The sequence below is a fragment of the Kogia breviceps genome, chromosome 10 (assembly GCF_026419965.1).
Source record: "Kogia breviceps isolate mKogBre1 chromosome 10, mKogBre1 haplotype 1, whole genome shotgun sequence".
NCBI lineage: Eukaryota > Metazoa > Chordata > Mammalia > Artiodactyla > Physeteridae > Kogia > Kogia breviceps.
The window spans coordinates 76,536,262-76,564,048 of NC_081319.1; the positions used below are offsets into that span (position 1 = coordinate 76,536,262).

The following is a 27,787-nucleotide window of genomic DNA, read 5'->3' on the forward strand; positions in this document are numbered from 1 at the left end:
GCTCTTTACCTCAGTTATGATCCTTACAGGGCCTGTGTAGGGTGTCACCCCAGAACCCCAGGTCCTGTAAGTCAGAGACCTGAGCCAGACCTGTTTGAGACATTTGGGGCCAGTGGACGCTGCCTGGAGCTTGGGCCGTGGGGTGGCACTGCCCCCTAGTGATGTCTAGTGGTAATTCCAATTCCTCCCTCGCTGCCAGCCCCCAGTGACCAGAGCCACACGTCAGGTTGTCGAGTACATAAAATCTCTTCCGAGCCAGCGGGCTGCAGCCAGAGCTGCCAACAAGTCCAGAGGCATTGCCTTGGGTTCCAGTGACCCCAACGATTTAGTTTAGTCACAGCTTCCAGAGCCTCCCACCATGCTGCCAGGAACTGCCAGAGCCCCAGGCACACACACACACACACACCCCCACCCTCCTAAGCCCCAGGGCCTGACCCTGACATCTGGGGCAAAGTGCTGGAGATGCAAATGTAATGACGCGCAGAAGCCTGAATGGAGAGTCACATCTCCGTCTCAGCCAACAGACTGTCCCCTAGTCCTGACGTCATTAGCACCATCTGAGAGCTGGGATCTGTGGAAGGGCAGAGAGGTGTTCAGACCACCATGCATTCCTCCGCTGGGGACCACAAATAGAAGTGGCCTAAGTTTCTCACACCCACTCTCCCTGGTCCCAAGCCTCTTTCAGACCTGGCTCTGATCAACCCTTGCAGCTCTTACCACTGGGGCACATCCAGGAGCTACTGCCCCTCTGGTGGGCAGCAGGCTCCCGCCCTCTCTCTCGTTCCTGCGTGTCGCCAGCCCCTCCTGCCACCTCCTCCTCCTCCTCCCCCTCAGAGAGGAGGTCACAGATCTGCTGCTGCAGCTCCGGGCTAATGCTGTTCTCAGCCAACACCAGACTCCGCAAAGCTGTGGGGTAATTTTCCACCATGTCCAGCAGGGTCTGCGATGGGAAAGAGTACGGAAAAGGATGAACACAGTTAAGGCAGCTCCTGACTCCAACCTGCCACCCCTTCAGTATGTCCACAGACACACTGGCTAACCTCAACCCCTGGCCCATCCCCAAACATGAAGACTTCTCACCTGAGCTGACTGGTTGGTGAGCCCTGTACCCTCCAAGTCTAGGACCTCTAAGGTACGGCTAGAGGCCACAGCTACAGCCAGCATCGCTGCCACATGGTCACCTGGGGAGATAGTACACGTGCACACACTCACCAGCATTCACAGGCCTGCTAACCCTTTCTCCCCACAGCCTCCCCATTGCCCTGACAACCTTAGAATCCACCCCCAGGCCAGGAAACGCTGGCAATTGGTAGGTGGCCAGGAGGGAAGCATTGTGACTGATGAGTGAATGGATGAAGCAAGCCAGGCCCAGGAGTGGTGATGGATGCTCTGATCTACCTGTTGGTCATCTGGTCCTCAACACAGGTGGCTCCTCTACTTCCACCCAGAACCCCCCTTCTTCTTTCCTCCGCCAGTGTGCTGGTTACCATGGCAACTGATGGTCCCAGGTTCTTGGACAGGGGTGAGGGGTGGTGAGAATCAAAGGGGGCTTTCTTGAGCCTCACCCAGGGGGTTGTAGTCCAGATTGAGGACGCGGACCTGGGAGCTGTGGGCCACGGCAATGGCGAGGCGGCTCCAGCCCTTAGGGGTGATGCCAGGGTTGGCGCTCAGCGTCAGCTCCTTCAAGCCTGGGCAGCATCGTAGTGAGAAGCCAGGATGGAGAGGGTCAGGCCTTTCTCAAGCCCATCCCCCACCTGGGGATCTCTGGGGTATCTCTAGTGACTGAGAGCTACCCCACCTCCTCCACAGAACTCCAGGGACATTAGCGACCCATGCCTTTCCTGCCCGCTGCAGCCTGGATTCCCGAGTCTCCATCCTGCTCAGCTCCCAATCCTTCTCCCTCCTAAGAGGATTCGAAAAACATTCTCACCCACACAGTCAGAGCCCTCATTTCTGGGCCATGCCCCCTGCCCTCTGCACTGAGCTTTTCATGAAGGCCACACTAGTCCATGCCCTCAGCAGAGCCCTGCTCACCAGACTTGGCCCCATCAGGGGGGAGGAGGCCACAGATGAGGTTGATGGCTTCATCACCCAGCATGCAGTCCCCCAGGTCCAGAGCCACGAGGGCAGGGTGGAGGGCCAGAGCTGGATTCAGCAAGGCCAGCCCCGCATCTGTCAGAGGGCTCCCATGCAGGCTGGGGGGTGAGACCAGAGAGCAGAGGTTACTGCAGTCATCAGCCCTTACTGTAAGGGGGAAGGGGCACCCTCCCTTATGGTGAGCTGTAGAGCTGAGGGGGACATTCAGTCACAGCACTTGGGAGAGGCCTTAGGAAGAAAAAAAGGAAATTCTAGACTCTTAAGAATGCAGTTAGAAGGGGAAAATTCGGTTTCTCTTCTGGGGCAGGGACTGGGATCCAGATCAGAACACAGAGAAAGGGTGTGTGGGTGGTATCTGGACAGAACATAGGGGCAGGGATCTAGTCCTCAGGGGAGTATTCCTTCTTGGGTACTGAGCAGCTACCTCGGAGAAGTCAATGTGGGTGATTAGGCTGGGAGGTAAACGGGCCCTGCCAGTAAGGGGTGGGTATCCTATATCATTTGGGGTGGGGCTGGTGTTCAAAGTCAGGAGGTGAGGCAGGAGCTTGGAGGGTGTTGTGGAGGCATGGGCAGAGGAATGAGGTGCGTGAACAAGAGGTGAGAAGGTGGGCTGGTGCAAGGACAGGTACCAGAAGGTGTGCGGAGGAACAGGAGATGGCAGGGGGAGTGCGAGGAGGGGTGCGGTGCCCGGGACCCCTTTTAGAGGGAGCGCACTCACAAGAGGGACTGGATGGAGCGGTTGGTCCGCAGCGCCTCCGCCAGCTGCTTGATGCGGCTGGGGCTGGACACGACGCCCAGGTTAAGGTTGAGCTGCGCCAGGGACGTGGCCCCGGCCAGGGCCCGACAGATGCGGCCGAAGTCGCGGTCGCAGAGACGGCAGCCGCGCAGTGAGAGCAGGCGCACTGCGTTGTCGCGCAGGCCGCGGCAGATGTCCCGCACTTCGGCTCCTGACAGCGGCTCCCCCGATATCTGGATGGAGCTGGGCAGCATCGTAACCACGGCTGGGCCTCCGGGGCCAGGGCCCGGGCCGCGGCCGAGGTTGGCGGGGCCGCGGGCGGGGTCGGGTCCGGGGTCCGGGCTGGGGTCGCCGACGCAGCGAGGTTAGAGGGGGAGGCAGAGGCAGAGGCGGCGGCGGGGGCGGCGGCAGCGGCGGCGGCGGCGGCGGGGGCGGCGGCGGCGGCGGAGAGGAGCGCCGGGGCCCGCGCGGGAGCCCGCCGGGATTGCGGAGGCGCCTAGGTCGCCGGCCGGGCTGAGACCGCTAGGCGTTCGGGCCGGGGCAGACCGTGCCGTCCGTGTCTGGGCGGCGGGCCGGGGCGCGCGTTCCGGGGCCGGGCGGGCGCTGCTCCGCGATGGTCTTCGTCCCTCGCGGTTACGGCGCCGGCTCAGGGGCCACGGCTTAGGACGCGCGGGACCGGTCTCCGCTCGGAGGCCGCATCTGCTCCCTCCCTTCCTCCAGCCCCACTCCCCCTACCGCCCCGCAGGGAGAGCCCGAGGCGGACAGGCGGGCGGGCCGGCAGGCAGGCAGCGGGTAGCGGGCGGCAGCTCGGGCTCAGGGTGCTGCGCAGGAGCGGGCGGCGTGTTCCCATGGCAACGATATCGTCATCGCCGCTCGCCCCGCCTACTGCCTGGCCTAGGCCACGCGGGCACATGTGGTTTGCGCACACCCGGTGTTCAGGAGCGGTGGGGGCGCTCTTCCCCTGGGTGTAGGGCTAGACAACAGGTGGCCAGGTGGAAGCCTGGGACTGGCAGGGAGTGGGAAGAAGAGAATATAGGCACATCACGTGGAGACGGCATCTGAGACAATTGCACGGTTCTTTTGCTCATTTTCTCATCGTTCCCCGTTCCTAAGGGCCAGACCCCTCGGTGCCTTCGCCTGGATCCCAGGGACGCCCCGCACCCCCCCAACCCCGTCCAGTTTGGAAGTCCCTAGGGCCCTTTAATTCGCTTCTAGCCCCGCCCCCGCGACAAGAGGCGCCGCGTGCACGGGCATTCCAGGCGCGAGGAATTCCTCGCGTGCCCCTCGCCAAGATGGCTGCCTCGCAGCGGCGGCACCGGGAGCCCCTAACCAGTGGAGGCGGCCTGAGCTGCCAGGCCCAGTGGAACCCCAAAGGGTCCTTGAAGCAGGTGAGCTGCAGGTAGATGCAACGCGCTGGTGCCGTTCCTTTCCCAGGTGATTAGGGCACTGCTGATGCTCTGACGTCCTCAGTATCCGTGGGACTGGAGTAGCCAGAATGAAAGGGGTTGGGTACCAGGACAGCGGGCTGGAGTGGCTGTGGGGCCGTGAAAAGTGGGCCGGAGCTTTCCGTAAGGGCACACTGCACAATACAGGCAGTGCCCTTAGAACGCTGTCCACTGGTGATAGTGTAGAGGCCTCACATCACATAGGATCACAGAGCGTGAAGGGCACATCTTTCTGAGTCCCTTTATTAGAAGGGAAAAACACTAACCCAGATTTACTAGGGTAATTTTAAAAAAATGAATAATATAAACAAAGTGAAGGGAGGTCAAAGATTCTGTTCCCCCTCCATTAACCACCTAAGTGGAACAGATTAAATGGGTAGTGGAAGAGGATGGTGCAGTGCTTGGAGTGGTTACTGCTTTTAAGCGTAAACAGCACTCTTGAAGAGAAAGGACTGAGAGAACTCCTGAAGAAAGCTTTGTTCCCCTGGCCCCAGTATAACCAGGGCAAAGCCAACTTTGGCTTCAAACGTGCACCTCCACAGAAAAATTATCCCTACACAATGGCCCAGGTGCGTAAGGGCCTTGTAATGACATGGTGTTGACTCTGGAAGTTTTTGTCCAGTTGTCACTGCTCCACAGGCATCCCAAGAGTGAGGCTGAGCCCAGACTCAAGCCGGGTGCACTGTTCCATCAGACTTATGGTTCTTGAGTTTGAGGCCTCCCTGATGCTGCATGGATCTTGTGCTCCCTGCGGGGGCAGGTTCCATATTCAGTCTTTCAATGCAGTCTGGGCTGTCCCACTTTCATTCTGCTTGGATAGGGGTATAATGAAGTGAGCATGTGACATTACCACCACTGACAGAACAGGAAAGTGTACAGGAAGTAGGGTGGCAGGGAGGACCACTGGAATGGGTAGCTGCAGTTCCAGATTTCAATCAATATTTTAATTACCAAGTCTATATTTAGCAAGACAATGTGGAAGAGATAAAGAGGAAGGAAGGGGTAGGTGGTGAGAGGACCTCAGAGGAGCTGACCCACTTTCTGCACTGGCTGCAGAGCCCTGCAGTCCTGGCCAGGACTTCCTGGCCTTGTGCCCTTCAGAAGCTCAACAGGCATCAAGGAGGTGCTTAAGTGGCTACAGCTCTGTGGCAGCTGCAGACCCCTCAAAGAGACACATGTCATCAGTACTGTCCTTTAATCTTCTTCCACTTTGCAGCTGGGGGAAAGGGGGACGGCCAAGGATCTCAGGTGGGGTCAGTGTGACTGCAGGGTCACCGCAACAGCCTTGGCTGTGGCGTTGAGCACAGTGGTGGAAAGCCTAGCAGCAGGGAGCACGGCGGGGATGTCTCTGGGGACCCTCTGCATGGGTGGGATGTTAGGGCCCTCCAGCGTGTCCAGGATCCCTGAAAGAAGTTGGATGGAAAGTGAGTGAGGGTTGGTAGGGCCCTTCCCTAGGCAGCTGTCCTCCCTCTCCCCTGCACCCCTCCTGTCACTTACCCTCTACCACCTTGTGGTAGGCAAAATGCAGATAGAGCAGGAAAAGCATGTGCAGGGTAGCCAGGGTGCCACAGAGGAGCAGCCGCTGTGTGGGGCCCACAGTCCGTGACACCAACACTGCCACCTAGGGCAACAGGAATACAGCTCAGAGGGCCTGATCCAAGTGAGTAGTGTAGAGAAGCCACTCTTACCCAGAGCAGAACCGTCTTTGGGCTCTTCCCTCCCATTCAGAGCCCCTTGTGGGATTGGGCCTGAGCTCTGGGCTGTTTTCCCTACTCCTTCGGAGGACAGCCCACCCCTGGAAACCTCCTGCTGAGCTTACCATGCGCAGGGTGGACAGCCCACCCACCAGCAGCCAGAAGAGGTAGAAGAGGGCATGGAGGTGGATGTTATAGGTGATGAACAGGACAATGCAGTGCCCAAAGAGGCCGTAGCCCTAGGAAAGAGGATGGTGGAGAGAAAAATCACTCAGGCTGGGCTGGCCTCTGGACCCTCATGGGGACCCTGAGAAATAAATGGTCCATTGGCCAGCTCACCCCATTCCAGGCCCTGGGGCCCTAGGACAAATGCAGACCAAAGCCTGGTTAATCTTTTAAGATCACCCTTGCCCACCACCATGCTGGACTCCTTACCAGCAGCGCCAGCATCTGGAGCATGGTGATCTGGGCATTGCACAGGTAGGCGAGGAAGTAAATGAAGGACGAGACGCCCAGCCAGTAGCCGAAGCAGGTGCCAATGGCTGTGCCCATCAGGGTGCCCTCCCGCTGTGGGGTGAAGGCTCTAATTACTCCTGAGAGGCCTCTTGTCTCAGCTCACCCAGGGCCTTCCTCAGGGGCTGCTTCTATCTTACTCCACCATCGTCTCCTTGGGCAGCTTTCAACTCATTTCAGCCACCCCCCAAAGTCCTCTATCCTGCTTACGATAATGGTGTCAGACGTCTTCATCCCATGGAGGAGGATGGCCACCAGCGTGAAGACAAGCATGAGAGGTCCGTATAGCTCACCTGCGATTTTCTGTCAATATACCAACTCATTCAGGGTGGAGGGTACAGTGGCTCTTCCGTTTAGAAGCTCTTCCGAGGCTTTGCATGGCGGCCCCACCCTCCACCCTAGTGCCTCCCCCAGCTCTTCCAGACATACTACCCTCTATTCACCTGGGGGAAGTTGACCATCTTGATAGGGATCATGGACTCCAGGAGCCTGGGAGGGGAGAGGAGAGATGAGAGCAGAGGCAGCACTAGGCTGTGAGGTTCTGGGATGCCTGAATCTTAGTCATCTTGCTAACTGTAGAGAACATGCTGGTGGTAAAGGGAGAAGAGGGTGGTAAAGACAGACAAAGAATGAGGAAATCACTTTCTTCTCCTGAATGCTTCCAGAAAGAACAGCCTTCTGATGCTGTGCTGACTGATGCAGCAGCAACACGGAGAATTTAGGAAGCCCGGCTGGGCCCTGGGAGAGGGCTTGGCCCCCGTTACCTAAGTGACCTACTCCCCTTTAAACCTCAGCAGAGAATGCCCCCAATTCAAGGCTGTGATGGTAAAGCCCTGAGAAAGGTTTAGAGGGAAAGTTGTTACTTGAGGGAACCAGCGTGCCTCCTGCCTCTTCCTGCTTATCATTCCTCCAGGCACCACTGAGCATTTTCTTGAAAAATATATTTTAAGTGGTATGAAAATTCCAGGCAGAAGGACTAGTACAAACAACTTCCCCACTTCTTGAGTGACTAGCTAGCTCATAATAATACCTCGGATCTTGACTAAATTTTACTTCCTCTGAGAAAGCTGCCCTGTCCAATACTCTAGCCAACCCTGGGTCAGATGTCCCTCCTGCGTGTCCCTTCATGGTGTCCCTTCATGAGTGCTCGAGGGCTGCACTCCAGGGTAAGGCTCCCATCTATCTTCACCACTGAATCAGACACAACTATTGTAGTGCCTGACTCAGAGCAAAAGCTTAGTAAATACTTGCTGAGTGGTACAGGTATTTGATAAGCATTGGCTGAATTAAAGGATGAGCAAAGAACGAAACCAAGATTAAATCCAGCTCTTGAAAAGTCATTCAACAACTAAATACCGATATTCCAGTTCAGAGACTGTTCTGGTGCTGGGAATAAAAATGTGAAACAGAGCCTGCTTTTGAAAAGGAGGTCTCTGGGGAGACAGACCCAGGAATTAGAAAGTACAGCACTGCTGAAGTGTTATCTGTTAGAGGAAAGTGCAGAGCTCTACTGGAGCACCAGGAAAAGACAAACTGGCAATGGGGAGCAAAGGAAGTGACATTTGAGCTATGCTTTGAGGGAACATGAGTAGTTTGCTAGATGAAGAAGAGGAGGAAGGCAATGTTATCACCATGCCCTGTCCTGTGACTGGTAAGACATATAATTTGGCTGGGGTCATGAAGAGGGGAGTCTAAGGGTTGGGTGTCCGGTTGTAGTTTGGATGAAGGACTAGGTGTTAGGGGGGAAGCTTCTGTCAGGAGGAGGATCCTCACCTGCTTCGCACCTGGGCAGGCTCCACATCAAAGTAGGGTCTCAGGATGTCGATGTTGGCATACAAGCTAAAGGCCCTGGAGGCTTGTCTCTTCCCTGCCTGCCACATCTGAAACAAGGAAGACGGGTGGGGTGGGAGGGTACTGTGAGACTCTTGGCTCTATTGCTTATATTTTGTTGGATTTCTACACGCTTCTAACTGGACAACCCGGGATGAACTTCACCAACACCAACTCCAGAACCAGGAGCCTCCTAGGGATACTTTTCCACCTGTCAGGGAGTCAATCTTGCTTACCTGATCAGCCACCTGCCGGCTCAATTGTCCCTTAAAGCCCTTCATGCCCAGGAACTCTCCATCTTCTTCTTCAGCAGCAGCTGCATCAGCATCCACTTCTTCCTCACGCAGGCGCTGATGCAGCTCACCCATGTCCTCGAAGCTGGAGCCTGAGGTATCATCCATGTTCTCCATGTCAATCACAGCTGAGCCCCCACCCTGTGAAGACAACAGATCCTAAAGTGCAGTGCCTTTCTGCTCCATCCGTTAAGTCCTTCTCTGTTCACCACAGAGTTTGGGGCTCTGTTCTTACACTGCTGGGGATATGGCTTGGCATTACCACAGATCACGCCATTCTCTCCCCCTCATTTGCTCGCAGAACCCTTGGTTATTTGGCTGTCTTTCCTAGCCTGGGAAACCTATTCCCTGTCTTCCATATACGTCTTTCTCCTACCTTCCCTACCAAAGCCCCCAAAGGGCTACAAAAGTGCCCATTTCCTTTGTCTTTCCCAACCTCCAAACAAGGCTGTGCGCACACAGTGTGGTTTTGGCCAGTGAATCAAGCCCACTCCTGCCCCGCGCCATGCCTGACCCCGACCGACCTTCTAACTTCTGCGGAAAGCAAAAGCAAGCGGGCCCAGAGACCTGAGGCCCCTGGTCGGAGCCGTGGGGCCATTACCTGGATGTTTTCTTCGAACCCTCCCCATTCCGGGCCAGCCCCATTTTGGGCGCCGCCGGCCGGCGCCGCCGGAGTTGCCATGTCCCTCGAGGGCTCCCGTCGCTGAAGCCCGCGCTAGTCCCGCGCGCGGAAGAGGAGTGGGAGAGACGTGGGCCTGACGCACGGACAGGTCCACGGACGAGAAAGAAAGGAAGGAGCCGTAGGAACGCAAAAAAGAGAAACCCGGATGTTTGGCCCAAACTGACTTCCGGTAGCTGGAGACGTGGACGGAGGCGGGGCAGAGTCGCGCGATATCTAGGATTCCAGGAGGTGATGCGTTGCTACGGAGACGGAGGAGGGCCATTAGAACGCACGCACCAGTTAGGTGCCCTGGTCACGTGGAAGAGTTGAAGATGGCGGCGGCCCAGGCAGTGGAGGAAATGCGGAGCCGCGTGGTTTTAGGGGAGTTCGGGGTTCGCAATGTAAGCCTTGTGGCCTTGAGCTCGGGAGGAGAAATGGGAGCAGAAGAGGGATGAGTTGGGGTCAGAGTGGGGACAGGCTTGGCCTCGCTGCCCCTTCGCGGACAGGCTCGTCTCTCTTTGCTCTAGGTTCACACCACCAACTTTCCCGGTAACTATTCGGGCTACGATGATGCTTGGGACCAGGACCGCTTCGAAAAGGTGGGTGGAGCTGGAGGTGCCCGGAGAGAGTACGGGGATCGGACCTTGTGGTCTGAGTAGCCTGTGCCTCAGAAGTTGTCCTTGTGATGCTGTTCAGGCTTAATTAAAGGTACAGGTTCTTGTTCTACCTGTCCAAAAAAATTTGGACAGGAAACGCAAGAAAGGTCACACACAGAGACTAAGGCGTAGAGAGAAACAAAGAAGCAATTTATTAAGGGGCAGAAGGGAAAGTACGTACTCAGAGAAGAATGAGGGCGTCCTCGAGAGTGAGGGACGCACCCGAGGAGTTTTGTGACCACTCCCCCCTTTTAATTTCATTTTAATTCCTTGAATGGGTGCAGGTTTCTTTGATAAGGGGCGGAATATTCATTGTTGGGAGAATGGGGTGGGATTTTTTTTTTTTTTTTTTTTTGCTTTTAAAAAAAATTTTATTTTTTATTTTTGGTTGCGTTGGGCCTTCGTTGCTGTTCTCGGGCTTCTCATTGCAGTGGCTTCTCTTGTGGAGTACCGGCTCGAGGCACGCGGCTTCAGTAGTTGCGGCGCATGGGCCCAGTAGTTGTGGCTCGCGGGCTCTGGAGTGCAGGCTCAGCAGTTGTGGAGCACAGGCTTAGTTGCTCCGCGGCATGTGGGATCTTCCTGGACCAGCTATCGAAGCCGTGTCCTCTGCACTGGCAGAAGGATTCTTAACCCACCGGGGAAGTCCCTGGGGTGGGATCGTGATTGCATCTGGTTACATCAGCTTCTCTTGCACATTGGTCTTTTAAAGCCACCGCACTTTTGAAAGCTGTTTTCCCTTAAATTCTTCCTTAGCGCCAGGTGTGGAAGGTTGTATAGCAGCCACCCGCAGCCTGTGCGTTTTTATTGCTCGTGCTCTGCCAAGCTCTAGCTCTGTGGGTTTTCTGGTTAGGGTTCTCTGTTTAGGTATCACGAAGTTTAATCAAGGTTTAATTTATGTTTTTGTTACTGATGGCCATTTCTCCATGCTTCATAGTCTCATTAAGTGCAAAACAAGGAGAGGTGGCTTTGCCTGTTGCCTAAAGTCTGTGTTTGAGGAGGCTGTCCTTGGGTTCAGCCCTGTCTTTCCTGCCTCAATTCCACCCTGAAAGAGTTCCTTCTCAAAATCTTTTGGGGTTATTCAGGGCCAAAAGTCTCATTCTTCTGTAACTTCTTCAAGCTGGCAGGGGCAGTCTTCCCTTGTCTGACCCTGGGAATGAAACTTTCCTCCTTTCTGGTCAAGGGGTCCCAAGATTTCCATAGAGGCCTCAGCAGTAGGCAGTGGCTGGAGTCCCTGTATGACCATCATGTTTATGTCAAATTGTTGCAACCTGGAGGAAACGAATTTAACAAGTAAAAAGAGGCCAGAAATCAGCAAAAGTATTAATGCAACCAGAGGTCCAAGGGTACCTTTGGTTATATCCTTTTGACTGCAGTCCATGTGGAGTGGGCGCTGGGGTTATCCTTTCCAAAACTGTAACACCTCACCAGGGGTGTTGATGTAGGTGTAACATGTTTTGTTGATAACTGCACATATCCTTACCTGCTCAGCTAGGAGATAATCCAAGACCAGTCTATTATCCATCACCACATTAGCTAGGGAATTAAGAGATGTTGAGAGTCTAGAGAGTGAGTCCCCTCTGGTCCTGGCCAGGGTAGACAGAGTATCTGACAGGTTATAAAGTGTTGCCTCGTGGTAGGCAAAGCCCCCTCCCCCGCCACCCCACCCCATGGAGCTGCCAAACCAATAGCAGCTCCTTTGTTTGCCAGGATGAGTCCAGTTGCCCTCTTATTTCAGCAATGGGATTATAAATGGTTATACTGAGGTCTCTCTGATTACTTAGTTGGCCTAGCATGCATTGTCCCACTATCAAGGCATTATCTAGACAAGGAGAGGGCTTAGCCAATGCCAGGGAAGGGAAGGAGGAGTTGGGGTTGTCATCTAAAATATCTGGGGTATTTTGGTCTCTTTTCTTTGGTTCAATGAAACAAATCTGACATGATTCCTTCAATGAAGGGTTTTGGTATAGCATCATAAAAGCCTGCACATAATGAACCTCAGTCCATTTCTCTAGTTTCCTGCAAAATAAATCCAGTGGTGAAATAGTATCAAAATTTGAAGAGCCTTTTTGGCACCAGGTTTCCCTGACCCTTACTTGTATTGAGGCCAAAATGTATTGCAGAAAAAGATGAGTTTCTTGTGTTTTAGCTCATCAACGTTGAATTCCTTCCAATTTTTCAGGATGCATCCTAAGAGGGACTGCTCGGGTATTGAAGGGGCACCTCCTATGGTGTTTATACCTGAAGTGGACAGAAAAGAAAACAGCACAAAAATCAGGGCGTCCTGTGATTTTTGCTCTCGGCTTTGGTAACAGCAAGGGCATCGCCTTCTACCAGTTACCTACTTCCTAGGCCTTGGAGGCGTCCCCTCAGTGACCTTACTAGACCTTGGATGTCTCCAAGGAGAGGGGGTCCAGGACCCTGCCCATTCATCCCCGTTGGCCAGGTGGGGGGATTGCCTTTTCTTTTTCTATCCTTTTTGATATAGGGCATGACCAGTAATGTGTCTGCCTGTGGTGCCCAGATGTATCCACTTTTCTTATGCATCTAAGAATCCTTCATAGTGGTGGAGTTGCCACCTAGCTTGGGAATCTAAGATTTTAAATAAAACTTCTATATTTAAAGACATTAATGGAAGAGGATTCCTCAGAGAGGGAGAGAGGGAGAGAAAGCCTGCCTTGGAAGCTTTGGATATTGCCAGAGTAAGCAGATCTTTCCTAAAAGTGAGACTCAAGGAATTAAACCATGAGTAATTTTTGAAAGGTTTACAGTTGCATTAAATTCCTATTCCCCTAATGCAGACATCCAAAAGAGGGAGAGAAAGGTTAGGATGAATAACGATATTGTGGTGGCAGTGGCAGTGGTGAGCTAAAAACAAACAGTCCTTTTTAAACCCAGCATGGACAGAGCAGAGCACTCTCCGGTAAAGGTGCTGAATCAAGACAACACTCAGAAAGGATTACCAGAGCATCAAGAAGGAACACGAGGAGGATAACAGGTACCCAAATTCACCAAAGCATATTAATTAGTTTATGGGTGGACTGGTGTAATGGGGCAGAAGGAAAATAGTGGCCATAGGTACTTAGCCTTGGATTTTTGAAGTTTTTTTGTCCTTTTTGAATAAGAACTTTAGGTTTGGAAGCGGGCTCATTCGCCTATCTGGACTCTTCTGGTCGTCTGTGGTTCTCGATGTCCTGTGACGACTCGGGAGGAGGGATAGGTTTAACTCTAGATAGGGTCTCCGCTTAGCTAATAGTTTGTCATCCATTCTTGGTGTCCCCAAAATACTTACTTGGTCCTGTTGGGTTTGATAACAGGCAGAATAGGGGTATTGTGTGTGGCTGACAAAAGACTAGTAACCTCCACCTAGTAATAATCAGCTTGGCCTGGGGGGTCCTTCCTGGGATGTCTCTGTCTCAGGCTTGAAATTATGGGTGTTAAGTGTCACCCAAATGTTAGGTTTCAGCCAGAGCAATTTAAAAGTTGGGGCCTGTTCCTAGTCGCTGAAGTATCTCCCAAGCTTTTATAACGTATTGCCCTGTTAAAGGATGGGGCATTCAGGGACTACCGAGAACGCATGTGAGACCAAATGTTGTTCAGACTGTCAATTGAGTGGCTTAATGAAATACCAACTGTGGGGATTTTTATCAATATTTGATTTTTATCAATACCAGGCAGGTTTTAACATTTGAGAGTCCAGCATAATTGTTTAAAGACAGAGCAAGTGGCTCCTGTATTGATTAAAAAATTAGACCCTCTTACCTGCCTTGTTAAGGATCACCTGGGGCTCTTCTGTTGGGGTGGTGAGTTTTTCCATGGGAGCCAAGGACCCCAGGCCCTGTCAGCTATCTGCAGCTACCATTTGGAGTTTCAAAACCCCTTTGTCCAAATCGGACATGGGACATTCTCACCTCTGATGGCCTGAGTTTCCACAGTTTGGACATGGGGCAAGCAGTTTCGCCTTTTGCCCTCAGCAGGAACGGGCGCAGTGGCCTGGCTTACCACATTTGAAGCAGACCCCTTGTGGAGTCTCTGTTGATCTGGTGTCATGTCTTCTCTTTGTCCCTGAGGTTGCAAGGCCCTGCTGACAGCAAGAGCTGTCAGTTGAGCCTGTTTCTTAGTTTGTTCCCTTTCATGCCAGTCCCTCAGGGCTTCCTCTGCCTGGTCACGGTTATTAAATACCCCATAGGTCATATCTAGCGTCTAAGGCATCAGAGCCTGAGGGCCCAACTGTAACTTTTGGAGCTTTCACCTAATATCAGGGACAGACTAGCTGATAAAAATGTTGTCCCATTAGGGACTAGTTCTTGGGGTGGGGGGGTCTGTTAGTGCATTCTCTAAAAACTTTCACAAGTTTAATCCTAGATGAGGCTCATTAGGTCAGAGAAGGAATTCAACTGTCTGGACTTGTCCCAAATTAACTAATTAAGTACTGCTCTTAATGAGTTCACTGGTTTTATGTGCCTTTAGAGTTTAGTTCTGAAATATAGCCCTCAATGGTCAGGGTCCCCGGGCAGCATGGGGTGCGCAAAAGCCCAAAAGAGAAAACGTCCTTGGTGTCTCTGAATGCTCCCAAAGGGTATGTCCCTGGGAGTAAAGCTTACCTGTGATCCTTCAGGGGAACCAAGCTCCTGCCAAAAGGAGGAGCATTGCCGGTCAGGACTGGCTACGGGTATCCCTGTTTTTCTCACTCCTGCTGACTGTAGCCTGTGTGAGGGTAGCGACCCCATCATATGGCAGCGCTGCCAGCCCCTGTCCTGAGGCCCGTGTCCTTCCCTGGTGTCTGCGGTACCCAGGGTGAGCGACCTTCCTGAAGGCTTCAAGGCTTCTCTGTAGATTCTGTAGCCAATGATTAATTCTTGTGTTCCTGGGGTGCATTCCTCTAAAATGGACATCCTTATAGTTCCAGGACCTATATAGGTTCTAGTTTTCATTCTCTGAAAGGAGGGTGGTAAGTATCTGAAAATGGGTACCAGCCACTAAGGGAGGTGGTATGTGTTAAAAAAAAAAAAATCTAAGAAAACCTCAGTGTTCTTCAACTTACAGTCTGTCCAAGTAAGGCTTTATTTTATATTTTTGCTAATTTGAACCTGACAATAGTTAATCAAATGGTGGATAAGATAAACCCAGAGGGCAAAGCTCGTGTGGTTCAGGTCCCTGACTGCCTGTGAATAGAGGCTGGCCTGACATGCCTTGCAACAATGAGAAGTGCAAGACCTAGCAGCAAGCTTGGAGAGTGCCTGACAGACTCCTCTTCCTGCACTTCCAGGAGAGCAAGACACGAAACTATGAGTGAGATGGGCCGCAGAGGTGCGACAAAGAGCGAACGAGAAAAGTAATGATAGGAAGTCAGGCAGCACCACTCAAGTGCAAGGGAGGTGGGAGGCTAAGACTTACAAGAGACCAAGATGAAGGGTAATTTAACTTCCAATAAATCTCCTGACTTGCTTGCCAAAGACTGATGCCAGACAGGCTAAATTAAAGGTCCAAGGTTCTTGTTCTACGTGTCCAAAAGAATTTGGACAGGGAACGCAAAAAAAGTCACACAGACTGAGGTGTAGAGAGAAACAAAGCAGCAGTGTATTAAGGGGCAGAAGCAAACGCACTTGGAAAAGAACTCGGGCGTCCTTGCCAGTGAGGAGGGCATCGGAGGAGTGTTCTGCCCCCCGCCCACTTTTATTTCAATTCCTTGAATGGATGCGGGTTTCTTTGATTAGGGGCAGAATATTCATTGGTGGGAGGATGGGGTGGGATCTTAATTGCACCTGGTTACATCCGCTTCTCTTGTGAGTCTGACTCCTGAAGCCACTGCACATGTGCTCTAAGAGCCATTTTCCCTTAGCAGTCAAGCGCCAGGTGTGGAAGGTTGTATAGTAGCCACCCACAGCCTGTGCTTTTTTTTTTTTTTTTTTTTTTTTTTTTTTTTTTTTTTTTTTTTGCGGTACGCGGGCCTCTCACTGTTGTGGCCTCTCCCGTTGCGGAGTACAGGCTCCGGACGCGCATGGCTCAGCGGCCATGGCTCACGGGCCCAGCCGCTCCGGGATCCTCCCGGACTGGGGCACGAACCCGCGTCCCCTGCATTGGCAGGTGGACTCTCAACCACTGCGCCACCAGGGAAGCCCAGCGTGTTCATTTTTATTGCTCATGCTCGGCTGAGCTCTGTGGGTTTTCTGGGCAGGGTTCCCTGTTCAGGTGTCACAAAGTTTAATCAAGGTTTAACGTATGTTCTTGTTGCTGATGCCATTCCCTTCATAATCTCATTAAGTGCAACACAAGGAGAGGTGGCTTTGCCTTTTGCCTAATGTCTGTGTATGAGGAGGCTGTCCTTGCATTGGGCCCTGTCTTTCCTGCCTCACTTGGGGTTTGTTCCGTATATTGAGCAACATGCTAGGTGCTCGGTGCACATGATTTCTGCCCTGTTCTGCAAACAAGATGTTCAGTCTTGTTGGAGAAGAGCATGCATAGACAGATGAGTCCAGTGTAATGCGGTAAAGGCGGTTGAAAGCAAAAAAGGTGATGGGGTTGGGGCGGGTGTATCCTGCACAGGCACTTAATCCAGAATGAAGGGGGGGGCAGAAGTATGGAAGATTTCCTGAAGGAGATGACATCTCAGTTCAGCCTTGAACGATGAGCAGAAGCTGAGAACAGCGAAGGGTGAGGAGTGTCCAAGCAGTTCATTGTTGCTAGAATATGAAGTGGGTCAGCATGAGTGTTAGGCAAGACTGAAGTGCATTTTAGGCACTGTAGGTGATGGGGAGCTTTTGAAGAGCTCTTAAGCAGATAGTATCATATCTGCAAGCTTAATGGTTGGGAGAGAATGAATTTGAGGATTGTCATGTGGTGAGTGCAGATTTGTGACAGAATTGCATAGGGGAGCTGAGGCTGAAGGCAGAAACTAAGATTGTGATCGTGGAAACAGCACGGGAGAGAGAAGGTAAATTTGGTGGTTGCTTGGATATGGGCTGTGGAGCGGGGAGTGTAAAATTAGCTTGTTGGGGAACTACTTTGATGGATGGTGGTGTCATTTACTGATGAGAAATGGGTGTGGGGAAAGGGATTGTTGATGCATTTAGTTTCCTGTGGATGGAGAAGTCTAGCAGGCTAGCAGGAGATATGTATGAGATCAGAAGTGAGATACAATTTGGGGAGTTGTCCGTACAGATAGTTGCTAAAACCATGAGTGGGGTTGAGGTCACCCTGGAGAGACACAAACACTTGGGAAATGGTACCATGTATATAGTAGGTGGAAGATTGTGAATTTAGTAGAAGGATTGATCAGACAAGAAGGAAGAGAACAGAAGATTGGTGCTCAGAAATCAAGGCAGTAGAGTTTGGAAACGAGATTCTCTCAGCAGTGCCAGGTGCAAGGGAGGTGTCTAGTAAGATAAGGATTGAGAAGTATCAACTGGACTGAGCAATACATGAGCCTATTCTTAGTAAAATAGCCTCTGTGGATGGCCTGGCTGGAAGCCATATTGCAGAGGGTTTTAAATGAGTTGAAGGTAAAAATGAAGACTTTTCCAGAAACTAATAAATGATTGGGGGAGAGAGGGACATCTGGGCAAAGGGAGGTTCTTGAGGGGAATATCTGGGGGGAGGTATGGACTGTATAGAGAGCAGGCTTCATTTAGTGTTTTTCCTGCTCCTTTAGAATTTCCGCGTGGATGTGGTGCACATGGATGAAAACTCATTGGAGTTTGACATGGTGGGAATCGACGCAGCCATTGCCAATGCTTTTCGACGCATTCTATTAGCTGAGGTATAGTTGGGCACGGTGGCAAAGGCGGAGTTGTGTGGGGAATCCTCATTTGTAGAATTGTCTCAAGTGGTATCTTTCCTGCAGTTTTGCTGAGCATTCCTCCTGCTCATTCTTTGTAAACTTTTCATCAAGCGTTCTTCTAGGAAGAAGTCTCCATCTCCCTATGTCAGGAGGCAGGGAGTAAGTAGATGGGGACTCTACAGGGTCTTTGTAGATGAGTGGCTTTCTTTTCTTGGGCAGGTGCCAACCATGGCTGTGGAGAAGGTCCTGGTGTACAACAACACTTCCATTGTCCAGGATGAGATCCTCGCTCACCGCTTGGGGCTCATCCCCATTCATGCTGACCCCCGCCTTTTTGAATATCGGAACCAAGGTGAGGGTTTGAGAAAATGAAATTTGGGGGAAAGGTGGGCAGCTCTCCTCTGAAGTTGATTCTGGAATCAGACTGCTTCTGTTCGAACCCTTGATTGGCTACTGTATGACCTTGGGCCCGTTACCAGTCTTTTGGTACATCAGTGCTGTTGTCTGTGAGAACTCTTGCCCTTGCCTTACCAGGGTTGCCAAGAGGATGAGAGAAACATGCAAGGCATTCAGCGTAGTGCCTCGCACCGACGTCCACTAGCTCTTTAACAGCCCCCACCTCCTTCCTTTGTGTAGGAGATGAAGAAGGCACAGAGATAGATACCCTGCAGTTTCGGCTGCAGGTCAGGTGCACTCGGAACCCCCACGCCGCTAAAGATTCCTCTGACCCCAATGAACTCTACGTCAACCACAAAGGTAGGTACCGGTGGGGTGAGGAAGAGGGCCCCCTGTTGGTGGGAGCTAGTTTTAGGGACTTGGGTCTGTTGGTGCTTCTTCCCGCAGTGTACACCAGGCACATGACATGGGTCCCCCTGGGGAACCAGGCTGACCTCTTCCCGGAGGGCACCATCCGACCAGTACATGATGATATCCTCATCGCTCAGCTGCGGCCTGGCCAGGAGATTGACCTGCTCATGCACTGCGTCAAGGGCATTGGTGAGACCCTTTGATTACCCTGGGGTGAGGTATGACTAAGGGACTCGGCTGAGATGTCCCCAGCAGGCAGAAAGCCAATGGGCCTTTGATGTCAGTAGCTTAGGGAACATGAGGAAGGGTCTCCTCCCAGGCTCTGAGTTGTTCCCTCTTCCCTCCAGGCAAAGATCATGCCAAGTTTTCACCTGTGGCAACAGCCAGTTACCGGCTTCTGCCGGACATCACCCTGCTTGAGCCTGTGGAAGGGGATGCGGCTGAGGAGCTGAGCCGGTGCTTCTCACCTGGCGTTATTGAGGTGCAAGAAATCCAAGGTATGGGATTTGGGATGCCAGGACCTAAAGTATATATTTTTTGAAGGTAGCTGAGAAATAAAAGCTCTGGGCTCGTGTGTTTATAATATGGTTTGTTTTCATTAGGTAAAAAGATGGCCAGAGTTGCCAATCCCCGGCTAGATACCTTCAGCAGGGAAGTCTTCCGGAATGAGAAGCTAAAGAAGGTTGTACGGCTTGCTCGTGTTCGGAACCATTATATCTGTGAGTTTCAAGTTGGAGGGTGGGGTGGGGGTGGAGTCCTTTGGTGCTGCAGCTTCCTTGCAGAGTTCAGATGTGGAATCTAGCAATAAGTATTAAGGAGCTTTTGTAAGCCCTGCCTGGGCTAAAGTGTCCCTTTGGTCCCCAGTCTCTGTTGAGTCAACAGGGGTGTTGCCACCAGACGTGCTGGTGAGTGAAGCCATCAAGGTACTGATGGGGAAGTGCCGGCGGTTCTTGGATGAACTGGATGCGGTTCAGATGGATTGAGGCTGCGCTGGACTTGGCATGGCTGGGATTGGATGCTCCTGAGGCAGGCTGAGGATTTTAGGTTCTGACCTGCCCCCACAGGACTGCTGTAGAGAGCCCAGAGACTAGGGGTGCTGAGTTTTCTGGGGACAATTCCAGCTTTATTTTCAGTCAATACACTTCGTTAAATGTGCCACAAAATGTGACTTTTATGCCTTTGTAAGGTCTTAATGTAAATAAATTCACATCCAGACAAAAATCCTTTTGTTGGAGACCACTTTTTCAGTTTTCATCCAAAAATACGGGGCACCTCAGAAGAGATCTGGCGTTATTTAGCAGTTAGGAGCATTGGGCTCGGACATCACTGCAAGTCAGGGCCAAGTCCCTCTGAAGCCCCTTGAGAAATGCCAAGTGTGATGGTTTCTGGGGGCACAGCCAGACCACAGAAAAATACTGTGCTGCTTAACCTATTTCCTGGATACCAGAGGAAGTTCCTGAGAGAAAAAAGGGTGGTCCATGGCAGTCAAGTCACATTACTATCAAGAGCCACACAAGGAAGAATAACAGTTCCCTTTGGACAGCTCCTCTGGGTTAGGTCCAGTAGCCACCAATGACGACACTGAGAATGGAAGGGCTGCCTGGTCTACGTGTCAGGAACAGAAAGCTGCTTCTGGCTGGCATGCTATTTCAGAGGGTTTGACAGAGCAGGTCTGTCAGTCACAGTTCTTCCTGTCCAGCCCTCTTAGCAAGCAAGATGCTCATGAGGAACAGTGACCCTGGAGTATGTTACTAGTATGAAAAAGGGAGATGGGGCCCTTTCTATATGAAATTGAGATTTTTACTGACATGCAGATGTGCTTTAGAGTTAATGTTTCTACAAAAAGGTTCTATAAACAATAGAAAACTTCTAGCATGAAGTCACAGGATGTTAAAAATATTACAACACAATAAATACAACTATACCCTCCACAGCCCCACCGCAGAGAAGAGTAGGCAGCTAACAAGTTTGGAGGGAAACATGCTGAGATGGCCTTCACAGTGGACAAGAAGCCCAGAGCACCACCCAGGAAGAGGGGATGGACCAAGTCTGTGCCATAGAAAGCGCAATGTGGGCCTCCCAGGTCCGCTTCCCCAGTTTTGCTTCTTCCTGACCTTACCCTACCTGAGGGGCCACAACAGCTAAAAGCTGCAGCTTCAGTCCGTGCTGCTCCACCGGTCCTCACCAAAACCCTGGTCAGTGGATTGGATCAATGCCAGGCCTCTGTGGGGAACACATGGACACACGCTCTAAATGTGTGTCCTTCTGTATACATTAACTAGTCGTGCATCCATGTCCCCTGTGCTTATAGGGCCATCCAGTGATGTTTAGAACAGACCGGACACTCAACAGGTTGTGATGGGAAGGCATATTTTTTCTTTTGGAAATGGCCCATGAGGGAAGTGACCAGGGACCTGAAAGACGACGAGATTTTTGAAGGCACCTGGACTGAGCTAGTCCTAGGAGAGACCAGTGGCTTTGCTAGCTGCTTGTCACAGATGTAGCCTAGTTGGTCTGGATTATCCTTAAATGCCAATGGCATGTGACACTAGATAGGGTACTGTGGTTCTTGTGCCTGAGTGGACCCTGGGGACTAGGGAAACCACACTGAGGGGTCATTCATGGAGGGACAAAATGTGTGAGCTCTAAGGGATGTTACAGAGCGCTACAGACCCTGGCCCAGCCCTGGTCCCTGAAGGTACTAACAGTTGATGCTGTGCCCAGAGCTTAGCAGTGGCCTGTACCATGGATCCCATCAGGTGACCAGATTCTTGCTCAAAACAAAGCAAGAACTGGCCAATTTCAGTTCAGCACTCAGCACCTGACCCCGATATGCCCCTGGGGGATGGGGAAGGTCCCTGTCAGCCCAGCAGCAAGGGGGCTCAGTGGGACTTTCAATGATCCAGGAGAAACTCTGGCACAAGTAGTTCAGGGCTGACTGAGCCCTCACTGCAAGCCTGGCTAGTCGCAGCATCGGGTATAGCACCCCTAGTCACCACTCTGCACAGGTGTATGGCTGCCTGGGGGCGGGAGGGCTTGGGGAGAAGGGCTGCTCTGCTCTAGCTTTTCTCTCTTGGAAAAGGCAAAACTCCAAGTAGGATGGGAGATACCTGGGAAATCTAGACAGAATGGTGTAAGCCCTAACTCCCTTTCTTGATGCTTTAGCATGGCTTCCAGCCCTGTACAGGGCCCACTCTCTCCAGCTCCAGACCTGGATCTCTCTCCAGGCTGACGACGGTGTAGAGTGAGGTGGCAGTGGAGAGGGGCCTAGAGAATAGCTACAAAGGGGAAGAAGAGATGACAATAAAGGTCGAGGAAGAATGCCCAAAAGCTTGATTCAGGGTTCAAAGATGGTGGCCAGGCTGCCCTCCTCATTGTCCAGCACCTCTGTTTCCAGCATTGGCTTTGTTTTTTTGAAAAGTGAGGGAAGATTCTTAATGTGAACTTCTTTTCGGAACTGCTCGCCCAAGGGTTTCTGTGGAAGACAAACGAGAAGGAACTAATGCTGGGTCTCGAGTGGTGGGTTGTTTTAAAGATCATCTCACCATAATGGTCGTGACTACAGCTGGTTTCTGGTTTGCCTGTGCACATGGCCTAAGAAGACTGCAGAGGTGGCTGGGAGCACTACCGAAAGGGTGTGAAGGGTGTGACCTACCCCAATGCACCCAGCAATGAGGCGTTTGAATTGGTCCTTGCGGCGCTTGTCAGCCACTTTCTGCAGAGAGGGGTTCAAAAGCTTGCAGTCAAACTGGTCCAGTGAGTCCTTCTGAATTTCAGGGATCTGCTCCATCACAGCTCTTATCTCCAGGTACCTGGGACGCTGAAAAGTAGGGGTAAACGCACTCAATAGCACAGTTTTGGGCCCCGTCACCTTCCCTATCCCCTGCCACACCCACTTCTCAGGGGCAGCACTAGCAACTTGGCAGCTGCCTACGTTTAGGATTAAGGCCCAAGTGACCGGGAGCAGGCAGGCTGTAAGGGATGAAGCCACAGCCATCCTGCCCCCAGGCTTTCTCCACTCACCAGCGCCTCATATATCTGGAAGGCCAGGTGGACCAGGGAAGCCATGCAGCCATCGTGCTGCCCATGCGTCTGTAAGCCCTTCAGCACACTGGTGAACAGCCATGTAACAGCATCTGCGAGCAGTGTCCCTGACAGCACCTGGGGAGACAGCTGTGCTCAGGGCCAAAGCGGGACTCTGAAGGCCTCAGCACCCTAGTTCTTCCAACTGATTCAGTCAATCCTCATGACCCAAATGTTTCATGAGGGGAGAGAAGAAAGGGTGAGTAACCATACTTGTTTGAGGAGAGGCCAGCAGAGCTGTGTGGTCGTCCTCTGGCAGGACAGAGTATCCTTCCAGGCCAGGGAATTGAAGGCTGTAATTAATAGCGCTGTACAAACATCCTAACGGAAAAGGATGGAGAATTACAATGGGAAAGTAAGTACAATGTTCTCTGAATTCTTATGCATCAGGAGCTAGAGTTTTAATAGGTAAGCAGGAAAATGATAAAAGCAGCTACTGAAGAGATGGGAGTTTATCTCATCTATGTCTATCAGGCCATCCAAAGAAGAAAAACTAACCAATACAGAAAAGAAAACCTATGTGCAGGAAAGAGAGCTCAGGCCTGGGGGAGGCTGAACACCAGGGACTGGTGGCAATGTGCCTGGGTGTTTTTCTGAGCCTTTGCCCATGCCAGCATGGGAACACAGTGGCCTTGTGCCTTTCCCACTGTTTTCTTTAACTCATATAAAGGAGTATTACCAAAAAACCCTCCTGATGGCATCAGAAAATGAGAAAAGTGGAAGCGGGCTCCCTGGCTGGGCAAGGAAAAAATCTCGCCTGCCCCTCCACCCACCTCATGCTTCATTAGACATTTTCCCAGGTCTGTAAGCTCTGCCATGGCCGAGGGGGTTACCTCTGTGGCCATCATCTCTTCATCTGTAAGTAGAGACCAAAATGTTAAGCTCCATCCTTTCAGAACAGAGACCGTCCTTTCTGACAGAAGCCCACAGAGTAAAGGAGAGGTGAGTATCCTGGGCTGACTGGTGGTTAAAGGTACTAGGACAGCGCCCCCAGCCTCATAAGAGGGTGTAGAAGCCTCTGCCCATGGCAGATCTAGAGATGCATCTAGCCATACATTTGCGAAACAAGGATTTTCTGGACAGTTACCTAAAAAGCTGCAAATGCTGAGGATCTTTTGTTGTTAAACAAATATTTGAGGACCCACTATAGCAGTTACTGGGGATATAAGAGGAATACGACAAAGTCCCTTCCCTGTTAGGTGTTAAATTCTAGTGAGGGAGAGAAGTAATTAATAACACAAATAAAACATGTCAGGTAGTGATCAGTGCTGGAAGACAGAGGAGAGGAAGAATCTAGAGGCCGGCATTGCTATTTTTGATAAGCTGGTCATGGAAGACTTCTCAGAAGTGACATCTGAGCAGAGACCTGAATAAAAAGCAAGGGGATGGGCCAGGTATATAGTTGGGAGAACAATCATTCTAGGTAGAGGAATCACCAAGCGCAGAGGCTCTGAGGAGGGACTGTGCTGGGGAATACAGCAAGGGGCCCCCCCAGCATGGATGAAAGCTAGATGTACAAAGTCTCCTGCACATCAGACTGCTAGGGACACAGTTTCTATGTGAACTGACCTGGTTACAGAAGTAACAATATTTAGGAGCTTAATGGCTGACCTCCAAGGGCCGCAACAGGCTCACTTACCATCTCCATCTGCAGGGGGAGCAGTACCGTGGTCAGCACCTTTCTTTGAAACACAGCACACAGCTAAAGCAAGAAAGCAGGGTTACTAGGCTTATTACCACCAGACAACAGCCGTCTCAGGCCAATGGATCCCGAACTGTTTCTGGGCAGGTGAGGAGTGGGGGAAGGTGGGATACTGTGCAGGCACAAAGTCAGCTTCACCAACAGAAATAGAGGCATTTGACCAGACTGTGTTCTGGTCCCTCTTCAAGTTCAATCAACTGGAGGGAAATTACAGAATTATCTGAGAGTAAATGACCAGGAGAGGATGTCTGATATGTATACTTGGTCTACTTTGGATGTCAAACAAATGAACTGACCAAAAAATAAAAACGAAATATAAACACCTTCATGTCTAAGAATTAAAACATCTCCCTATTTTGACAAAGCTAGAAGTTATTCCTACCATTAATCCAACCTCCTCCTGCTATTTCAGACCATGTCCTCATAATCTGCCCTTAGTATGAACAACTACAATGCAGTTCACAATTCATAAAGTAAGTTGACTTAAGAATTACATAGTTTCTATTTAGTTCATTATTTCTTATCAATCTGTCAGTGTTGCTGCAAACATGTTAGGTGAGTGACCAGCTTTTTTTCCAGAAAAAGGCTTGTCTTCTACCCCTGGTTCCCGTGCCACTTACTGATCAGGTCCATGACTTCTCGGGTTAACATCCTCACCAGTTGTTCCTCCAGCATCTCTTGAGACTCTGGGTTTTCATCTGTTGTCTCATCTTCTCCACTGCAGAAAACCAGGGGCCAAGTTCCATGGGAATGCAAAAGAAGCAGTGACCCTAGCTAGACCTCTGTGCCCACTTCCTTCTCCTGACTTCCTCTGGTCTACATTCCACTCAAAAGTTAGGAATGGGCAGCAGTGATCCACGGAGGGGCATTATTACTTGTGACTATATCCAGCTGGCTTGAAGGGAATGGATCAAAATCCTAAGAATGTCGCAGCATTCACTTAAGGCAGCTGAAGGTACCCCCTATGAAGGCTTGAGCTGAGTCTGCCTAATGGTCACAGAAAAGCGACCTACCATCTAGGCTGAGGATGACTATAACCCACTACTATTCTAGCCCTGGGACGGCAGAGTCCTTCTTCCTCCATGTGTACCTTCTCCCACCCCAAACCTGGCTGCCAGCTCATCCATCATGGAGAAGAGAAAGTCCCTTACCACAGCAGGCTCCTCTGGTTGATGACTTGCCATTTTTGGGAAAGCCTCTGGGAAAACAAAAAAAGAAATAAGTGCTACACTAGGGAGAAGGTTGGAAAAGATAATATCTAAGGGCCACTTCATGGTTAGAATTAGCTGAAGATGAGTCCAGGTAACAATGACAGAGCCTTGGGAGACCCCACAAGGTTAAAAAACCAGATATGGTTTCTGTAACCTCTCCCACACCCACGACACGGGCAGCATATCAAACACTTCTTTGCTTGCAAAGGATCAATGACATTTCAGAACTCCTGAGTCTCTCTGGACACACCTATTCTCTGCCCAGCTGGTCCCCCTGCTTAATTCCAGAGTCAGGGAAACAGACCCATGAAAAGTACTCCCCTGATCACCTCTCCTCAGTTAACAGGAGGATAGGAGTAGAATCTGAGTCTGCAGGTGCTTTGCAGGCAATGGAACCAGTTTAGTTCTTCGGGGGGTGGGGGGGCTGCTCCATCCTGGGCAGCAAGGGTGGAGCGGCTGTGCAGCCATCCTGGCAGGGCTGGGAGACGATGCTTTCAGGAGCTCTTGACTTGTGAGACTTATGAGAGGCCACCCACTCTAAGAGGCCTCTTTGCCACCCTTTCCTGGCCAATCTCTTACCATGTGAAGGTAGGTGAAAAGAGGTCCAAGGATGGGAGACACCAGGGCTTCGTAGTGCTCCGGGGGACAGAAGAGCACCAGAGGCTTCACAAAGACCCATGCCGCGGTAGGTTAAGAAGCTTTAGCACACCACGAGCGCACGCCCGTCGTTCTAAAGCACCACTCCCCTGCCAGGCTGGAATTGTAATAAATTCTCCTTACAATATAACTTCCAGGGAAGAATGATACTCCCCCAAAAAAACAAAAACAAAGAGTCTGAATGAGAATGCAGTATGAGAGTGCTTCTTCAAAGAGAAGCACCTGACAAAGTACAGAAAAGGGATAAAAGCTTCATTTTCCATCTTTCCAAGAAATGGGATGGTAAGAATTTCCCCTAAGGGGAAAGAGCTTTTAACACCCCGTGGACTGCTTTCAGGTTTTTCCTTTTATTTACTTCAATCTTCTTATCTTTCTAATGTGGTTACTATAGATCTATTTCATATAGCTCAGCTCTGCCTCCTCTGGTGCTTCTGAACTGTTCCTGTCTTCAATCTTCTGGCCCTTTGGGTTATCTAGGGACTTTTTTTTTTTTTTTTTTTTTTTTTTGCGGTACGCGGGCCTCTCACTGCTGTGGCCCCTCCCATTGCGGAGCGCAGACTCAGCGGTCATGGCTCACGGGCCCAGCCGCTCCGCGGCATGTGGGATCTTCCTGGACTGGGGCACGAACCCGTGTCCCCTGTATCGGCAGGCGGACTCTCAACCACTGCGCCACCACGGAAGCCTCTAGGGACTTTTGAAAGGATATGAAGCATGGGTCTGAGTCGGTAGTCAGGAATATTGTTCAAGTTGACGAAGGCAGAACTGAGAAGCTGGGTGGCCAGGTGCTCCACGGTGTAGAAGTCCTGCTGCATGGAAGGGCCTGCCTTCCCTAGGATATGGAAACTGTAAGGGAAAATCATAAACAACATGAAATCCATTATCTGTTATCGCCAGCCCTTACTGCCTTGGGAATTTCTAGTCGACAAGACTTCTCAGTTAGAAAAGCAATTAATTCTATTTTCTTTTTAAGAGAACTTTAGCTTAATCAGTATACTGCGAAGATGTGGACTTAATCTTCTATCAGAAGGGAAAATAACAGCCACCCCCACCACCCCAACGTTTAAGGAAACTTTGAAACCAGATTCAGCATCTTTCAAAAGACAGATGTCGGTACCCAAGATCAACAGCAGCCTTTCATTACTTCGTAAGTAATATGGATTTACAATGGAGGATCTTTTGTTAGCTGGCTGACTAGAGCACTGTGTTAGCGAGATCAGTGCCCTGGGGATGTTGGTGTACAGAAGGGCCAGTTACACCCCCTATGCCACAACCAGGACCCCAAGACAAAATATGGCCAGCTGTCTCCCAGTGCCCATGAACAGTGGGCTATGAGTAGTGAGGGGTCTGAGAAAATGCATCCCCATCACTGTAACTTCTACTTTGGTCTCATCACTTTATGCACTGGAAACAGACAAGTTGGGCATTAAAATATCAAGTCATGGCTAGGACTTAAAGGCACATGTGACAATTAAAATAAAAATTGCAGGAAACCAGCCTGTTCATTTTGATTTGACACTAGAATCATTTGTTTCCTGTCAAATTCTTTCCTCACATTACCTGTACACTAGAATTCTAGATCCGATGTCCAACCCAAGGCCATCCTATGCAACCTATGCCTCCTATAC

At 51.1% G+C, this 27,787-nt stretch overlaps 4 protein-coding genes across 11 annotated transcripts in view; 1 reads left to right on the top strand and 3 right to left on the bottom strand.

Annotated features, from left to right (window-relative positions):
• Nucleotides 1-227: 227 nt before the first annotated feature.
• LRRC73 (leucine rich repeat containing 73) lies at nt 228-3,251 on the bottom strand. 2 transcript variants are annotated; one of them, XM_059075920.2, is made up of 6 exons: nt 2,816-3,251; nt 2,035-2,195; nt 1,566-1,688; nt 1,081-1,181; nt 718-940; nt 228-571 (listed from the first exon to the last, which is right to left on the bottom strand). In XM_059075920.2, exons 1-6 carry the CDS (start codon nt 3,085-3,087, stop codon nt 501-503), a joined length of 951 nt encoding a protein of 316 aa, XP_058931903.1. In that variant the 5' UTR covers nt 3,088-3,251; the 3' UTR covers nt 228-500. The 2 variants fall into 2 exon arrangements, with proteins under 2 accessions (XP_058931903.1, XP_066862382.1); XM_067006281.1 differs by lacking the exon at nt 1,566-1,688 and having other exon boundaries at nt 2,816-3,171.
• Nucleotides 3,252-5,200: 1,949 nt separating this feature from the next.
• On the bottom strand, nt 5,201-9,472 carry YIPF3 (Yip1 domain family member 3). 3 transcript variants are annotated; one of them, XM_059077602.2, is made up of 9 exons: nt 9,210-9,472; nt 8,552-8,749; nt 8,259-8,365; nt 6,929-6,974; nt 6,696-6,788; nt 6,408-6,539; nt 6,098-6,211; nt 5,776-5,899; nt 5,201-5,681 (listed from the first exon to the last, which is right to left on the bottom strand). In XM_059077602.2, the coding sequence occupies exons 1-9, from the start codon at nt 9,288-9,290 to the stop codon at nt 5,533-5,535; spliced, it is 1,044 nt and encodes a 347-aa protein (XP_058933585.1). In that variant the 5' UTR covers nt 9,291-9,472; the 3' UTR covers nt 5,201-5,532. The 3 variants fall into 3 exon arrangements, with proteins under 3 accessions (XP_058933585.1, XP_058933586.1, XP_066862388.1); XM_059077603.2 differs by lacking the exon at nt 6,696-6,788; XM_067006287.1 differs by lacking the exon at nt 6,408-6,539.
• POLR1C (RNA polymerase I and III subunit C) lies at nt 9,214-19,730 on the top strand. Of its 2 annotated transcripts, XM_059077605.2 has the most exons (10): nt 9,214-9,670; nt 9,797-9,868; nt 12,821-12,920; nt 17,574-17,681; nt 17,922-18,054; nt 18,339-18,458; nt 18,546-18,698; nt 18,857-19,006; nt 19,112-19,228; nt 19,374-19,730. In XM_059077605.2, exons 4-10 carry the CDS (start codon nt 17,598-17,600, stop codon nt 19,490-19,492), a joined length of 876 nt encoding a protein of 291 aa, XP_058933588.1. In that variant the 5' UTR covers nt 9,214-9,670; nt 9,797-9,868; nt 12,821-12,920; nt 17,574-17,597; the 3' UTR covers nt 19,493-19,730. The 2 variants fall into 2 exon arrangements, with proteins under 2 accessions (XP_058933588.1, XP_058933587.1); XM_059077604.2 differs by lacking the exon at nt 12,821-12,920.
• The window catches only part of XPO5 (exportin 5), a 49,775-nt gene continuing 41,071 nt past the window's right edge, over nt 19,084-27,787 (bottom strand). For 2 of the 4 annotated variants that reach the window (XM_067006282.1, XM_059077599.2), the window contains 10 exons: nt 26,869-27,005; nt 26,085-26,182; nt 25,446-25,492; nt 24,915-25,012; nt 24,232-24,294; nt 23,366-23,448; nt 22,806-22,913; nt 22,533-22,670; nt 22,165-22,329; nt 19,084-21,984 (listed from right to left, as the gene is read on the bottom strand). In XM_067006282.1, the coding sequence (XP_066862383.1) occupies nt 21,847-21,984; nt 22,165-22,329; nt 22,533-22,670; nt 22,806-22,913; nt 23,366-23,448; nt 24,232-24,294; nt 24,915-25,012; nt 25,446-25,492; nt 26,085-26,182; nt 26,869-27,005 (1,075 nt within the window). In that variant the 3' untranslated portion in view covers nt 19,084-21,846. The remainder of the gene's footprint in view (nt 21,985-22,164; nt 22,330-22,532; nt 22,671-22,805; nt 22,914-23,365; nt 23,449-24,231; nt 24,295-24,914; nt 25,013-25,445; nt 25,493-26,084; nt 26,183-26,868; nt 27,006-27,787) is intronic. The other 2 variants (XR_010835108.1, XM_067006283.1) reach the window with 2 other exon arrangements.

What these genes read in the sequence shown, in the direction of transcription:
- YIPF3 (XM_059077602.2), bottom strand. Translation starts at nt 9,290, where the DNA reads ATGGCAACTCCGGCGGCGCCGGCCGGCGGCGCCCAAAATGGGGCTGGC. An exon ending in GGTTCGAAGAAAACATCCAG is followed by an intron (nt 8,750 to 9,209) that starts GTAATGGCCCCA and finishes TTGTCTTCACAG; the next exon opens with GGTGGGGGCTCAGCTGTGAT. An exon ending in GGCTGTCCACCCTGCGCATG is followed by an intron (nt 5,900 to 6,097) that starts GTAAGCTCAGCA and finishes CTGTTGCCCTAG; the next exon opens with GTGGCAGTGTTGGTGTCACG.
- LRRC73 (XM_059075920.2), bottom strand. Translation starts at nt 3,087, where the DNA reads ATGCTGCCCAGCTCCATCCAGATATCGGGGGAGCCGCTGTCAGGAGCC. An exon ending in CCCTGATGGGGCCAAGTCTG is followed by an intron (nt 1,689 to 2,034) that starts GTGAGCAGGGCT and finishes GATGCTGCCCAG; the next exon opens with GCTTGAAGGAGCTGACGCTG. An exon ending in TCACCAACCAGTCAGCTCAG is followed by an intron (nt 941 to 1,080) that starts GTGAGAAGTCTT and finishes TTCCCATCGCAG; the next exon opens with ACCCTGCTGGACATGGTGGA.
- POLR1C (XM_059077604.2), top strand. Translation starts at nt 9,602, where the DNA reads ATGGCGGCGGCCCAGGCAGTGGAGGAAATGCGGAGCCGCGTGGTTTTA. An exon ending in ACTCTACGTCAACCACAAAG is followed by an intron (nt 18,459 to 18,545) that starts GTAGGTACCGGT and finishes TTCTTCCCGCAG; the next exon opens with TGTACACCAGGCACATGACA. An exon ending in TGAGGTGCAAGAAATCCAAG is followed by an intron (nt 19,007 to 19,111) that starts GTATGGGATTTG and finishes TGTTTTCATTAG; the next exon opens with GTAAAAAGATGGCCAGAGTT.